Consider the following 17,444-nt stretch of genomic DNA (forward strand, 5'->3'; position numbering starts at 1 on the left):
CATGCCTCTCAGCAAATAGCTTGAAGTGTCTTCTTTCCAAAATGGGGTCATTTGGGGGGGGTTGTGCTATCTTGACATTTCATGGCCTCCAAAACTGTGATAGGTAGTGAGGAAGTGAAATCACCATTTTACGCCCTTAGAAAGCCCAAAGGAGGCGATTTGTTTTCGGGGTCCTGTACACAACTAGGCTGCCATAAAGTCTCACACATGTGGTATCCCTGTACTCGGGAGAAGTACTGAGACCCTACAGATTAAAATGGTTGGGAAAAAAACACTTTTATAAAATTTAAATGCACTAAAGCACACTATATTGCCCAAATGTTTGATGAAATAAAAAAGATGACCTTATGCGGAGTACATGGATATCAAACACGACATGCTTTAAAATTGCGCACAAACATGCAGCGGCGACAAACTACATACATTTTTTTAAAAGCCTTTAAAATCCATTACAAGTTACCACTTTAGATTTAGAAGAAGTCTACTGCTAAAATTACTGCTCTCGATCTGACCTTCGTTGTCATACCTCACATGCATGGTGCAATTGCTGTTTCCATATGACACCAGACCGACGCTTGCGTTTGCATTTGTGCGTAAGCACAGTGGGACAGGGGTGCTTTTTTTTTTTATTGAATTATTTATTTTGCTTTTTTATTTTATTTTTAAACTGTTCCTTTGATTTCTTTCTTATCATTTTTGTTGTTATCTCAGGGAATGTAAATATCTCCTATGATAGCAATAGATAGTGACAGGTACTCTTTTTTGAAAAGATTGGGGTCTATTAGACCCTAGATCTCTCCTCTGCCCTCAAAAGCATCTGACCACACCAAGATTGGTGTGATAAAATGCTTTCCCAATGGTGCTGTTTATATCCGGCGAAACCTAAGTCATGAATTGCTCGTAGCTACCGGTTTCTTAGGCCATAGAGATGATTGGAGCCGTTGTGGTCTCCAATCAGCTCTATGGTCAGCTGGCGGAACCACAGGCCGCATTCTCCAGTTCTGTGTTGAGACAGGAGAGCGCGAGAAAACCATGGAAGACAGTGGGAGGGGGGGACGTGCCCTCCCACGGGGGGGGGGGACGACGACGTTCCCTCCCACTGCATGTAAAAGCAGTCTAGAGGCTAATTAGCCACTTGGATTGCCTTTACTTGAAAGCCGACCGCTGGCTGAAAAGAATGATACCAAGATGATACCTAAACCTGCAGGAATCATTCTGGTATAACCACTCAAAGTCCAGCAATATACCAGTACGTTGGTGGTCCTTGTTGGGCATATATTGTAATGTTCTTTTTTTATGCAGCCTGTGGGCTGAACCAAAAAAGAGAGATTGATCAGTGGGTATGCCCACCATTAGAATACCACCCTTCATCCAGCCACTTCTAATGATGTGCATACATGCACCATTATTTTTTTAATTGTGTTGGTGAAATCACCTCTTACAACGCTGATTTTCGTATCGTGAGAGCAAAAGCTGTTGCTGGCAAGAACCAGTGCTGCAGCTGAATGGTGTACCTGAAAAGCAAACAATGGTAACGATAAAACATTAACTCAATAAAACAACTTGATTTTTTAACGCAATCTGTGCCTAAAAAATATATGCCGAAGCATGGGGCAATTCGCCCCTAATGTTAAGAGCAAATCGCTCCTCCACCCCTGCCCCCGTGCTTCGGCATACATGCTCTCTTTTTAAACTGTGGTGAAATCACCTCCTACAACGCTGGAGTCACGGCTTTACGTATTGTGGGAGCAAACACTGTTGCTGTCAGAATAAATAAACCCGTGCTGCAGCTGAATAGGTGTACCTGCTAAGCAAATGATGGTTAACAATAAAACAAAGTAACATTACAGTATAACAGTAAGACATACCATACCTGCAAAGCAAATACAATAAAACATAGTAAAGATAAAACATTACAGTTCTAAAATACAGTAACAATAGAGAGAGGACAATAGAGTGTGGACATAAGAGAGAGAACAAGAGAGAGAGAAGAAAAATAAAACCACAACTATTTTTGGCTTTTTTATTTTTTGTGTGTATTTATTTTTTGTGCACTTTTATATAATCTGTAAACGTTCCAGATTAGGGTCTCTCAAAATGTGATGGCCATCTCATCTTTCGAGACCCTGTGTAAGTGTGCCCTAGGACTGTGCAATGCTGTACCCTATGCTAATACTTCACTAGTGTGTGGTAGTGTTCGAAACATTCACCAATGCAGTCAGAACAGGAGGGACAATAACAGCGGTGTCATGCCTTTATCTGCGTTTTCTGCAGACACGACTTCTCTGGGGATTTCTTTGGGTAGGGGTACCAGGGAGGACATACGGAAAATGCCTCTTATGCAGCCGGCTCACTGCATTTGGATTGGGAAGTTGGGCCACAGCACCATCTGGAAACAGAAGGGCTGTGATGATCCAGTTCATCCTGAAGCTTTGTATAGCACATAAGCATTCAGCAGAGCCAATTGGAATAAATATACAGACACTTTTTTATACCAGCGCCTGGCCTTACTGGCAATTAGGTACGGCGCCAACTGGTCATTGAGGTCCACCCCTCCCATGTTAAGGTTGTATTCATGGACACAGAGGGGTTTCTCCACAACACCAGTTACTGTTGGAATTTGGACCGGCGTGTCTGCGTGAACGGAGGACAGAACAAAAACATCCTTATTATCCCTCCACTTCACAGCAAGCAAATTATTACATCTCAAACAGGCTCTCTCCCCCAGCCTAAGACGGGAATCTACAAGGCGCTGGGGTAAGCCGCGGCGATTAGTTCGCACGGCGCCACATGCGCCAATTCCATGATCAAACAAGTGATTAAAAAGTGCCACGCTTGTGTAATAATTGTCCACATACAAGTGGTACCCCTTTCCGAACAAGGGTGACACCAAGTCCCACACAATCTTACCAGCGCTCCCTATGTAGTCTGGGCAGTTCTCCAGCTCTACGTAACTATTTCTTCCCTTTGTAAACCATAAAACTATATGTATAGCCTGTTGCCCTGTCACAGAGCTTATACATCTTGACCCTATATCTGGCACACTTGCTGGGAAGATACTGTCTGAATGACAAGCGGCCAGAAAATGTAATCAGGGACTTATCAACTCAGACAATTTGATCAGGAGCAAACAAGGCTGCAAACTGCAGGTTGAAGTGGTTTACGAGGGGCCAAATTTTGTAGAGCCAATCGTATTCAGGGTCACTCCGAGGACGACAGAGTTCATTGTCATTGAAATGCATGAACCGCAAGATCTGCTCGTATCGTGTCCTGGTCATGGAGGCAGAGAACATGGGCATATGGTGAATTGGTTCAGTGGACCAATATGACTCACTTTTTTTAGTTATGCCCATGAGGAGGGATAGGCCCAGGAAGGTCTTAAATTGGGAGACCATAATAGGTCTCCAATCTATGGCAAGGGTCAACTGGGAAATACCAGCAATGAATTGACCAGCATACAAATTGCTTTGGTCCACAATAGATCTAGAGATCTTCCGTTAAAAACAGCGAATAACAATCAAGCAACGTAAAATCAACTGTTTCCACCTGAACTCCGGGTTGGCCAGTGAATGGGGGAAGTACAGGTGCTGCAGAAGTGGTGGGCTTCCAATTCGGATTGGCAAATGCAGCAGAAAGGGCACTATGGGCCGACGGGCCTGTCTTTGTCTTCTTGGTGGCTGCAGGACACTAGTTGTGCTAGCCACCTCACCAGATTGAACTGCACTTATGGGACTCGCCATGTCACCAAGTGTTACTGCAGTTCTGGATGTATGACCAGGATGTACTAGGCTGCTAGAGTTTTTGCCAGTTCACCAGAAGGATGAGTGCCACTAGTATTGGCTCTCTGCTCCATACAAGAGCCCTGCGGTTCTTGCACCTCAACAACAGCAGAACAGGGTAGGGTACGCCTGACCTTGGCAGGGACTACTCCGTCAGAGCTATTTGTCAGGGTGCTGCTGTGTAAAGGTTCGCATTCTGAGCCTGAATCTGACAGATGGGCGAGTTCCTCTTCACTCTCATCTATCATGCTCAAAAACGTGTAGGCCTCTTCACTAGTGTACCTTCGATTGGACATTTTTGGCCTCTAAATTTACTGGTACAACTAGTGAGACTCAGGAAAAAAGAGCACCCGACTGTCAGCGACTGCTTCAAATGCTACCAAAAAAACTGTTATGCCCCGTACACACGGTCGGATTTTCCGACAGAAAATGTGTTGACCTTGTTGTCGGAAAATCCGACCGTGTAGAGGCTCCATCACACGTTTTCCATTGGATTTTCTGACACACAAAGTTTGAGAGCAGGCTATAAAATTTTCCGACAAGAAAATCCGTTGTCGGAATTTCCGATCGTGTATACACAAATCCGACGCACAAAGTGCCACGCATGCTCAGAATAAAAAGATGAAAGCTATTGGCTACTGCCCCGTTTATAGTCCCGACGTACGTGATTTACGTCACCGCATTCAGAATGATTGGATTTTCCGACAACTTTGTGTGACCGTGTGTATGCAAGACAAGTTTGAGCCAACATCCGTTGGAAAAAATCCTAGGATTTTGTTGTCGGAATGTCCGATCAATGTCCGACCGTGTGGATGGGGCATTAGCGTTCGCAGGGATCAGTCCGGACTCTGCGAATGCTGCAGTTATGTGTTTAGTAAGTTTGGAAAATTAGAATCGCGCTATCCATAAAATATTGACCAAAAATCAAACTGATCTCATAAATATATGATGATAGTGAAAAAATCATAAAATATTAATGAAAATCAAAAAGTCCCCAAGAACTAAAATGTGCATAAACACCTTGATCAGTGAAACCAAAAATTAATAAGTCCGTGAGTAATTAATTGAAGAGATAATATACATCAATGTAAACAGATTATAAGTCCATAAAAAATAGGTGAATGTGTGTACGCAGCATTAGAGTGAATCTCCCTAAGAGGGACACTGGACCACAAAAAAAAAACGAGAGTGGTTTTAACTTTATTACTTAACTGCTTAAATTTCTCCCAGGAAAAAAACTACAAGATAGTCAAGTCAGAAAATGTCAGCATTTTCTTTGCGACTAAACTTTCCAGGATTAAAAGACACTAGTGAGTTTCTGTGAAACAAGTGCATTTTTCGCACCCGCATATGAGGTGGTGTACCTTGGATAAAAAATGATTATGTTTAATGTCTAGTTGATATATAACTCACATGGGCAGCATTTGTCAAATACATGCCTAAACTCCTGATAAGAGTCTGTCCTTATAGAATGTGGCAGGTTATCCATATTCAATTCCACACAGTGCATTCAAAAATATATCAACAGCAAAGAACTATTCTCATTGCATATATATTTATGAATCTTGTGTTATTATACAGGATTTATATTGTGCCAACAGTTTGGGCAGCACTTTACAAAATAATGGAAGACAGAATGATTACAATATAATTTGATAAAAGGGGAGAGGAAGGCTTTTCTTTAGTTCAGTGGTGGGCATTTACCTGCTGCAAGAATTCCCGTTTCCGATTATGCAAATATGGTCATAGTTCTTAGGTAATCCAAAAACTTCACTTGTGACGGGGTAACATGCTGTAAACACAATACTGATTCCAGCATTGGTCAAATAGTTGGCTTGCACATGCAAGCTGGATTTGTGTTGTAAACTGAGTAATGGATACAGCGCTTGTAAATCTTACTGTATATCAACTTTTTTTTAGATTGTTCAACTGTATCTTAAGGATCATGAATTTTAACGTTTCATGAAATATTAATTCAATCAATATTGATTATGGGACAAAAATAACAATATAATATAACGCCTCATCTCATCAAAGTTATCAGAGCATGCTCCAGTAGTGACATTATCACACACCCCAGGGCCTTATAATGTTTCTGGGCAGACAAGGGCTTCTGAGGGCCCTCGCTGCCTTAAAAATAGATGCTGTCAAAAGTCACACACAATTAACGCTCTATGAATGTTTCCAGATCTATAATAATTGTTATGCAAGTCGGGAAAGAAGGAGCCTGGTAAGAGCCTGAGTGCAGCTGAACTGCTATTAATCACTTACCCTTCATCACATAATGAGCTTTTAGGTCCTCACAAAAGATTAAGTACACCAATGCAAACTTATGAGAGAACTACTATCTGCACCAGCTGGGTAAGATTCAAAGTAAACTTGCGTGCACTCGTTTGGTTGCATTTTTCACTGCTGGTTGCATTACCACCTGCACATGGAATGCAACAATTTACAGAACTGTTCCCTATAGGTAAGACTTGCTCTCCAATTACTGATGGGAAGTGTTTACTGCTGGATGAAAATGCACTGTCCATTTTAGCTGGTCTGTTTGCTGAACCCATAAGCCACAGATAAAAAAATAAATAGAAACACTTACACATTTATGGCAAAATTTTGCACTTTGGAGATTTCTTTACACTGAACCTCATAGCATGTTGTTCTGCACCAACCCAACACCAATGGTAGTTTAATGTGTGCCAATTACATTGAAATCAGAAAAATTAAACATCTGTGACTGTACCCCCCTAACAGCTCTGTTGGCTCTAGGAGATGTTCTGGAATTACCAGGAGTGATCTGGTGATGGTTGCACAGTTGTACAGTAACATCACTGTGTAATATTGTAAAACAGGAGGGGTAGTGGAAGACCAACAAGGTATTCATTGGGCATTCTTTTCCATTACCTCATGCTTTTGCAATTTATGTAAACTTGCCAGAAACGTGAACAATTCAAATGAAGCATACAATGAAAAATTACATAAATAGGTCTCCTTAAAGGGTTTGTAAACCCTTGTGTTTTGTCACCTTAATGCATCCTATGCATTAAGGTGAAAAAACTTCTGGCAGTGACCAGACCCCCAGCCCCCCCGTTTTACTTACCTGAGCCCCGTATTTGCCTTGGCGGAGACGCATTGTCCCGGCCCTTGATTAGCTAGATTGATAGCAGTGCAGCCATTGGCTCCCGCTGCTGTCAATCAAATCCAATGACAGGGGCACCAGAGACGAGCCTGGCATTCATGTCTATGGACGCAAATGCTGTACTCGGGAGGGCGCCTGCAAGGTAAACCCCCGGGAGAGCACTTCTCCTAGGGGGTTAATCTGATGCGGGGAGGAGCCACAAAAGCCGCCGGGGGACACCACAAGTCGAGGATTTGAGCCACTCTGTGCAAAACGAGCTGCACAGTGGAGGTAAGTATGACATTTTTTTTTTTTTTTAACAAGCCTTTACAATCACTTCAGGTCAAAAAAATACATAGATCCCAAGGTATGGCCCAGCTAAAGGTTAATGCAAATCTTGACTTTTTCAGAAAAAGTAAAGCTGAGTTCCACGCTTTCCACCTCTATGCTTCTATTTTGGTAAACAAGGTTCCTTATCACATTACAGGACTAATGGGTAAATAGGGCATTGCAAAGCTTCACAGAAAAAGTAGAAACCTGCAAATGAACTCAACTTCCTAATTCTCATGATCTACCAATTGTTTAGACATGTAAGGTTTCACTGCAGGTAATGCATTACGTATTATATATTTTTTCATTATGTGCTCAGCTTAAACTGCTAAGGTCTGTAACAAGTATACTTTAAAAGACAATTTCTACATGATCTTCTAGAAACAACATTCATCATTCATCATCATCCATAAAAAAACAAGTCTCGGGGCTGTTATCAATAAATCAATAATTTATTCATCTAAAAAAGTGTGTAAAAGTATAGACCTTTTTGTTCACAAGGTATATATGAAGCACATTTATACTGAAGAATCTTTAACTTTTAATTTCTTGTTTTTCATTTTCCTTTTATTATCAAAGTTTTAGTTTTTTTCTGAATGTGAGGTACCAGAGGTGGGATTAAAATTTCTTTTGGAACTCCAAAAAACTTTTTCTCCATTTTTATTTTTTTTCGTCTGTTGGGGTTTTAATTTCCCATTTTTTTTTCTTACGGCTATTTATAGATATTTGTAAATGTGTATATATATATATTTATATATATTTATATATACTTTATCTATAAAATGGAAAAAACACAGCCGGTAAATGCTTTAAAAAAATTAGGTTCATTGAGAAATGTACAACTTTTACAATTTTTAAAAAGACCAATATATATTTCTATATACAAATACATTATCTTTTAGCCTTTGTCACAGATCAGATTTCTCCCGTTTACAGGTGAAAATTTTACGTAAAGTTCTTTTTATCTGTTATTTAAAAGCACTACATGTACATGAAAATTAGACTGGATGTCGGTTGATGTTTCCCAAGAGACATCCCAAACTTTTCTTCTGTCATTTTTAAATAAAATAGCAATTTCTTGCTTTTCATCTCAGTAAATCTGCCCCGACAAAACCCCATTTTCTTTAAATAGTAAATGACTGTGCATAAATCACATACATACATGTGTGTGTGTATATATATATATATATATATATATATATATATATATATATATATATATATATATATATAATCTGTACAGGATAAACGGATTTGGAAAGAGCTGCCTGTATGTTTCATGCTTTGTATTGGACTGTTTGTGATCTCAGTCACATGAATAAAAGGACTGTGAAGAGCATATAAAAACCATTTCATTGTATCAGCTTCTCTTAGTATAAGCTCTGCAATAAGCTGCTGTCATTCCCAGTAAAGTAAAGAAGCTCAGCTGCTGTCAGATGGAACTAATGTTTTGATATGTTCATAAGGACACCAATGTATAAGTGCCAATTATTTCTTTCATGCCTTGTGTGCGGATTTGGGGATCATCTAAATGGGTGTATACAATTTATGCAGGATCCTGCTGGCAGCAAGATCCTGTTTAAACAGTTGTGTATACGCATGTAGCATTTGTGAAGCGTTTACATGTGTCTACTGTACACAGACCCTATTGATGGCACTCGGGCCGACATGTAAATATCAATATTTAGCCAGCAGCATCCACCGCAAATTACACCGAATGAGTCATTGATATGGCAGCTGTGCGTTCGCAGAATAATCCCGCACAATTCTTAATGACCGAAGGCCAAGCTCATTCTGTGCATGAGCCATCACTGCATGAATAACTCTGTTGGGGTGGATGTAAACATCAATAGTGTGTAATAAGCAATGGCAATGTCACTGGCTACACATTGATGATATTTACATGTCGAACTGGAGTAGGGGTCCATGTAAGCACATAAAGGTTAGCACTAACATTTACATGCACAAAGTGTAACATATGCTCCATATGCAGGACCATGAACGCAGATTTTTCTACTTTAGGTTACTTCAGAAAAAAACTGATATAAATGCTGGAGAGAAGAACCACTTATTGACTTATTAATCTTTTGAGAAATGCAGCAGCAAGATCTGGATCTAAGTCCCCCCACCTTGCTGCGGAAGGAATTTCAGTCTTACAACCTTCATGTAAAGCTGCAAAAAATGAGAAAGAACACCTTGTAAAAGTCAGAGGAGCTTAGAACTCCAGTGCAGAGATCTCACATGCAACATCCAAAGACGTGCAAAAGCCAGTGGGTGACCAAACCTACCAGCGACTACCCAGAAGTGAAAAGCTTTGAAAGGAATGAACTTTGGATTCTATTTGGTAGTAACTTATACTCATAAAAGGCTCTAAAGCAATCCAAAATTTGCCACATAATAAAATAGCATACTTTCCCTTTCAGATAATAACACAGTGAATACAGCTCTTCATTTAAATTTCTTTTCACCAGAAACTTGGAAAAAAAAAACTGAAGTTATCTTGTACCACCAATAAATAAAACTGGCAGCAACACAAATACTGGATGGAATGAAAAAAAAAACGTTGCCCATTGTAAACATATTAAGCACAGTGAGCAAAAAAGAAAAAACTGCTAGAAAACTCTGTTGCCTTAAGCCTTCCAAGCTGCCAGTAATGGCTGCGACATCTAAACTCCAGGACTAACACAAATGTGATAACATTGAGAGAGGTTCAAGCAGTTGATAAAATAATCTCTACATTATATTGTTAAAACTGGAAAGACTTGGATGAAGAAAGGCTCCCATTTTACTTTGCAACAGCAAGGCTAATTAGAGAATCAGAAAACCCAAGTTCACCATTGGCCAACTGTTTGTACAGCAGATTGTGCACTTTTAGCCCAATTTCCACTGTAATATAACTTTTAATGGAAACAATACTGATACAAGCTTATTATATATGACGAAAGATTTGGCACTAAAAATGACTGCTTGTACTGTCTGTCATATTGCTATCTATGAACTGCTCAGACAATATACACACAGCAAATCACAGTTGTAGGAGGAACAGAATCTGGAATCTGTTTTAAGTAACAGTTTTGTTTGGTTTTGTTTTTAGAAATCCCACAGACCTGCAGCTGAATTCTGCAGCAAAATTGTGCTTTAAGAAGCTGATACAATAACTGCACAGGCAGTACAAAGTGCTATATAATTCGTGTGCACCTGAAGATACAGATTTGATAAGACTATGCCCTGTGCTATACCTGTTCAAAAACATGTACATGCTGGGCATTCACTATAGCTAGATCACAGGAAAATGCATGGTTTTCCTAACAGATGTTTGTTTTCATTTTCTATGCCGCAGTAAAACACAGCACCTAGAATTTATTAGTTTTTGGGCAATTTTCCACAGAATTAGCTTCCGTGAATGCCCATGCACACTGCTAGCAGCACAAACAATAGTTTCAGTTGCATTTCTTCACTGATGTAGTACACCAACAGGTCCTACAGCAAGCACCGAGCACAGCAATCACAGGGCATTCCAACTGCTGGCTGGAGATCTTCAGATATCCTTCTGTGTAGTCAGGATGATTGTTCAGAGAATGTCCATTACCATGTTGTACATCTGTGTGAGCACCGTGAAGTGAACAGGTAGACATGACGTCCGGTCCTGAGTGGCCGGGTTACAGGTCAGCCATGATAGGGCGTTATACTGCTCAAGAACAAACCTAAGAGAGGTAGCAATTTAACAATTGTTATTCAGTCTGTCTTATTACCAAGAAAAGTTGCAAAAATTATACTAATACACATTCAAGATATTGTTCTTAGAATAGCCAGATTTCTAGAAAGCTACATAGAAATGATCACCACATTAGAAGCATACGTTTTAACAAACATTATAATTAAAAAAAGATCAGATGTGGAGTCTACCCTTTGAAAATGGATTTAGACTGTGGGGTCAATTCACTACCGTTTACCGCATGCGATAACGTAGTAACATATGACTCATTTACACAAATTATTGCATGCAGTAAATTAAGTCAATAGGTTTCTTCACAGTAAGAGCTGTGAAAATGTGGAATAGACTCCTTCCAGAGGTGGTTCTGGCCAGCTCAGTAGATTACTTTAAGAAAGGCCTGGATTCTTTCCTAAATGTACATAATATAACTGGGTACTAACATTTATAGGTAAAGTTGGTCCAGGGAAAATCCGATTGCCTCTCTGGGATCAGGAAGGATTTTTTTTTCTCCTGCTGTAGCAAATTGGCTCATGCTTTTCTGGGGTTTTTTTCGCCTTCCTCTGGATCAACTGTGGGTGCAGGATTGGGTATATGGGATTGTATGATATTTTGTATTTTATTTATTTTTTAATGATTGAACTAGATGGACTTGTGTCTTTTTTCAACCTAACTATGTAAGTCCAATTCATTAACAAAAAACAAAAAAAAAAAACAAAAAACGATTATGCGGTATTTAAGGAAAAAAAGAGTCCAATTCACAAATGGACCAGAGAGTAAAAGAGCATGCAATAATTACTACCAGGGTATTGGTATTGCTGGTGGTATCACATGCAGGCCCCCCCCCCCCAATCTATACCTTATCCACATGCCTTCAACATGGTGGGTGGGTGCTTTGGGGAAGGGGGGTTCTGCCTTCCCCTCACCCCAAATGACTTTGTCCCTATGTTGATGGGGACAAGGGCCTCATCCCCACAAATGTGGTCGGTGGTTGTGGGGTTCTGCGGGCAGGGGGCTTGGCCTATCGGAATCTGGAAGCCCCCTTCAACCAAACCCCCACCCATACGAATGAGCAAATGTACCCCTACCCATTTACCAAAAAGTTTTTTAGAAAATTAAAAAAAAACACAATGCACCTGATGTAAATCTACAATCAATCACACTGCCCATGCACCACCAACCCGAAAAAGAAAAAAACGCTCCGCTGTCTATGAAGGCTGGCCTTTTTCCGGGTCCAGTGGTGCGGCAGGGACACCATTTTTCTCATAAAGAAATGGTCAAAAATGGTCTGTGTTTTTATTACTTCTTGACACTTTTTTGGTGAAAGTGTAGTACCCCATGCTCACTCACATGGGGGAGAGCCAAGATCTGGGGGCTGCCAGACTCCGATAAGCCCCCTGCCCGCAGACCCCCACAACCGCCGGCCACGGTTGTGGGAATGGGGCCCTTGTCCCCGTCAACATGGGGACATGGTGCTTTGGGGTGGGGGGGGCAGACCCCCCCTTCCCCAAAGCACCCACCCCCTATGTTGAGGGCATGTGGCGCACCCCTTCCCTGACCTGCCAGGCTGCATGCTTGGATAAGGTATGGATTCTGAGGGGGACCCCTAACCGTTTTTTTATTTTTATTTATTTTGGCGTGGGGTACTCCATTCCAGACCTGAAGGGCCTGGTATGCATTGGGGTTGGGAACGACCCCACGCTGTTCATTTTCATTTTAATTTTTTTTTTTTTACATTCAGCTGTCAGCGGGGAACCAGCTGACAGCTGATCAGTCATCCGTTGTTAAGTATGAGGCGGTCGACTTTCCAGTACACTCCTTAGCAAACTAGCTCAATGCAGTAAATTATTGCATTAAATAATGCAGTAATTACCGCTAAATTGAGCAAATACCGCATTCGGTACTTAACGCAAAATTCTTAAATGAATTGAAGATTTGCACAATTGGTACCGCATGTAGTATTTTTCCGAATTTTATCAGCAGGCATTTAACTCTTAGTGAATTGACCCCTGTGTCTCTTAGCATACTTAGTATGTTAAATAGCAAGGTGGAGTGACTCAAAGCAATCAGAGATAATCTTATTGGTTTACATAGCTCCGTTTCATTGCATAAGCCCACCTCTAAATGTAGGCACCTTTACTAGTAAATTGAATATTATGATATTTAAGTGTAAAATCCTTTTTGGAGTACATCACAGCAAACAGGGAGTTTCATATTGAAGACAACTTGAGTTATGCTGTTGCGCTCAGGTGAATGGACATTGGCCCAAAAATGGCAGGAACTTCCCACTTTGGCATAACCTCCCAGATTAGTTAAGCCTTATTTTATAGCAAGCAATGAGGAACAGACAAAGGAACAGACAAAGTCCAAGAAATTAATTTTACAGGTAAGTCAAAATTCTATTTTTTTTTCTTTTTTTTGGCTTACCCGCAAAATCTATTTCTTGGACTACAGTACAGGACAGAGGCAGCCTCATAGACAAATAGGTTGTAGGGCAGGTACCTGTAGGTTATTGGACACTGGCAAAAGAAAAAAAAAACCTGTAAGGACCCCTATATAACCTCTGCTGCTCCTAGCAATCATCCATTCTGTCGCAAGCAATCAACAACCACAGAGGGGAGGGTGTCCTGTACCCCAAGAAATGGCTTATACAGGAAGTCAAGAATCCCATCTTCTTATTCATACAGTACAGGGAGATCCAGAGAAGACTAGGTCTTCCAAATGCACCACCAATGAGCGGATGGTAATACTATAATACCAGCCAACCAACATAACCTCACAAAAAAAACAAAATTAAAAAAAAAAACAAAAAAAAACAAAGCAGGGCCAGACAAACTCAAAAGCCTAAACATATGAACAGAAGCACTGAATAGCCTAGGATGCACTAATGGATCTAGCCGAATGGGCCTTCACCAGAAAGGGAGCAACTCTATCTTTGGCAATGTAGGCATGAATCACAACCTACAAAAGCAAAGGAAATTCCCAGCTCAACTCGCCAGCCAGTCTTTAACCAACCGAATTGTCCCGTCTAACAGTTTGCGTTAAAAACAGGGGGGTTAGATAGCACACATTTTCAAATATATACGTAAGCAGCAGAGCCGCTTCAAGGCATCCCAATATTATCACAACCTGATTCACCTACAACCCCAATTCCAAAAAAGTTGGGATGCTGTGTAAAAGCTACATGAAAATAGAATGCAATGATTTGCAAATCTCATAAAACATTTTTTTGTCACAATAGAAAACATATGAAATGTTTAGCAAACCAAGCAAGGCGCTAACAGATATGTGTTAGTGCCTTGCTTTTCATTGGTTTGCTTTTCAGAGGGGGTTTATTCACTTAAAGGGGCAGCTTTATATTGTTTAGCATATTGTCATTTTAGGTTGGCGCCAGGGCTTACTAATATTTCTCACACTATGTGCCATTTTAAGAAAAAATACGTTCATTTTGAAATAGATGGCAGCAACGTGTCTCATGCAGGGCCATGTTTACCATGATGTAGCATCCCCTCTTTTTTTAACATTTGCTATGTTTTGTATTGTCAATAAAATATGGGTTTATGAGAATTGCAAATCATTGCATTCTGTTTTTATCTAGAGTTTACACGACATCCAAACTTTTTTGTAATTGAGGTTCTAGAAATGGTGGAACGAGATGCAGGGAGCCCCCTGCGTGATCTCTCCAGGGGCACAACAACAGAATCTGATTATCTCTGCAAGGTAGACTCTCGAACCACATCCTGAAAGTGTTTCAGAGCAAGACAAAAGGATGAAGTACTATTAAGTAAAAGGACAATACCACCTTAGACAAAAAGGATACCCTAGTTCAAAGGAAAACCTTATTGTGAACTATCAGGAAAGGCTCCTTACAAGATAAGGCAGCCAAGCTCCTGGTGGAGGTGGTGGGGAAAACCACCTTGAAAGTAAGGTCAGACAAAGAGACATCCTTAATGTACTCAGAGAGAGGAGCCTGCAGCTTTAGAAGTATCCAATTTAAGTTCCACAGAGCTACTGGAGAACATATAGGGGGAATATGGGCTATCCCCTGCATGAAGGACTTCATCAAAGTGTGATGCCAAGGGTCATTGAAAGATAACACCCCAGGCCTTAATGTTGGCCCTTGATCATACTCTAGGCCAAGCAGTCACCCAGTCATGACTAAAAAAAAAAAAAAGCCAGAATCCATCACACGGAGTACTGGTAAGTATTAATCTTCCGCTGTTCACACCAGGTGAAATAAAACTTCTAGATGCAGTGATAACATTTTCAAGTAGTACATTTTCTGGCACTTAGAGTAAGAATGAAGCCTCTGTTCCTACCTCTTTGTCTGCTCCACTATCCTCTGTGTCAGAAATCACTGCCAGAGGTGTGTCGGAAACAGGGTTTTGTGGAGAGCGAGAGCCCGTTGCCTGGAAAAGATCCTAAATGTGTCCCACAAGGGTAGCCAAAGGTGCTGAAAAAAATCCTTTTTACCAAGTCATAAGGAGTGTGGGAAGCAGGAAGGAAGAGTCAAAGGAGGGACCCAACTGAGAACACTGTCCATGTCTGACAAGCCAGATGGCATCAGTAGAGCCCCTTTAGCACCACTGGGGGCTAGGGTAACTGGGAATCCCTTTTTTACTGGCCCCTGACCCCTTCTCTTCAGTCCTCCACCATAGGGCCACGGAAACTCCTGTAAAGGGTACTTACTATGACCTGTGTGGATGCAGAGGGTGTTAAAAAGTAAGGTCCCCCTGCATCCGTACACCTGAAGTGTATCCATGTAGCTTGCCTCCCTGTACAAGCACTCTCAGACACCTGAGGTGGACAGCAGACAGGAAGTCTCCTGTACAGCTGCAGAACACAGCACTGCATGCTGTATGCAGCTGATGTTATTACAGTAAGATACAATAGTCACAGTGGATGAACGATTTAGTAATGGAAATAGTTGTCCTACACCATTTAAAGTGACTAGAAAGCTTGAGTTTGGCTTTAAAACCAGAGGCATCTCAACCCCAGACTAGAGAAGATCCAAAATGCAGCCCACAACATGCTGTTAGAGATGAAACTTGCAAGTCTCAAACCAGGCAAAAAAACAAACAAAAATGAATAAATAAATTAAAAAAAAAAAACCCTTCCATGTACAATGTACCTTCCTGGAGGTCAACCATGTTGCTTTGAGGAGTGTAGGGATTAGAGTCTGAAACACCCCTATCTCTCAGGGCTTGGGCTTCAACAACCATAGCGTCAAAGCACAGGGAGGAAGATCGGACCTTAAGACAGCTAATCTGGCCCATGTGGAAGAGCCCCACTACTTGTCTGATTTATGATGTTTGGATACCATATTCTTCTTGGATATGTAGGTGCAATAAGAATCACCAGAATGCCCTCCACGGTTAACCTGCACAATAAGTGAGAAAGAAGCTGTGGAGCAGTGGTTCTCAACCTAGGGGTCGGGACCCCCTCGGGGGTCAAATGACGATTTGCCAGGGGTCACTGAATCCTGGGCTGTCCCAGCCTTCTTGCGGCCGCCCAGCAGGGCTGTTCCTGAAGCCCGCAGCTGCCCACTCAGCCTCTTTACAGCCACCCATTCAGTTCACAGCATGGCTGGGGGCAGAGACTAGAGGTCAACTGACTGGTGAGGAGTGGGAGGGGCTGGGGGGAGAACCTATCTCCTGATTTCGGCATAGGTGTCACTGCTACGAGACACCACAAAGTTGGAGAACCAGTGAGTAACACTACCTGCGACTATAGTTGCCATTAAAAGTCCCCACTACAGTTCTTAGATCAGCAGATGACCTTGATCAAGAGCACCTAAGATGACTGATCAAAACTCCCCCCAGAACTGCCACTCATCCCAACTCCCCGCCAGCACTGCCACTCATCCCACCACCAAGAAGAGAAGGAATAAAAAGAAGAGAAGGAATAAAAATAGAGAATACATGGAAGGGAGCAGAAAAGAGGAGGAGGAGCAAAGAAAAAGGGAGAGAAAGAACAAGAAAGATGGCTAGAGAGAGGGATGGGGGAAAAAACAGGAAATTAGGATAGAGAACAATAAAAGGGAAAGAAAGGAGAACAAAGAGAAACATCCTAAATGTACCATAAGGGGATTTAATACTGTACAAGTGAAAGGGACTCGGGGAGCACTAAATGTCCGTGGGTTAGGGGCACAAATGATTTGTCTTGCCTTGGGTGCTGACAACCCACACTACGAAAATCATTTTACTGTTAGGGGTCCCCACAAATTGGGAAATTTTATCAAGGGGTCATGGCACTAGAAAGGTTGAGAACCACTGCTGTGGAGGAAAGACATTGAACAGGGAAAACTGATCCCAAGGGCATCTATCACTAATACTTGCGGAAGCACATGTACCAATTTTGCACACCAGGAATGTGCACAGTGGAGAGGGTCAGAAATTTCCAGGATGTTCACAACTTCTGTTCCCCTGATGACCACATTCCTTAAACTAAGAGGTTCTTCAGAACATCCCCCCAGCCCCAAAGGTTGGCATCAGTCATCAAGACCTTA

At 41.4% G+C, this 17,444-nt stretch overlaps 1 protein-coding gene across 1 annotated transcript in view; it reads right to left on the reverse strand.

Annotated features, from left to right (window-relative positions):
* Nucleotides 1-7,655: 7,655 nt before the first annotated feature.
* MED13L (mediator complex subunit 13L) overlaps nt 7,656-17,444 on the reverse strand; it is a 235,598-nt gene continuing 225,809 nt past the window's right edge. Inside the window, exon 31 of the mRNA XM_073630346.1 lies at nt 7,656-10,928. Coding sequence (XP_073486447.1) covers nt 10,796-10,928 — 133 coding nt within the window. The 3' untranslated portion in view covers nt 7,656-10,795. The remainder of the gene's footprint in view (nt 10,929-17,444) is intronic.

This window comes from Aquarana catesbeiana, linkage group LG01, assembly GCF_042186555.1.
Source record: "Aquarana catesbeiana isolate 2022-GZ linkage group LG01, ASM4218655v1, whole genome shotgun sequence".
In the NCBI taxonomy this organism is placed as follows: Eukaryota; Metazoa; Chordata; class Amphibia; order Anura; family Ranidae; genus Aquarana; species Aquarana catesbeiana.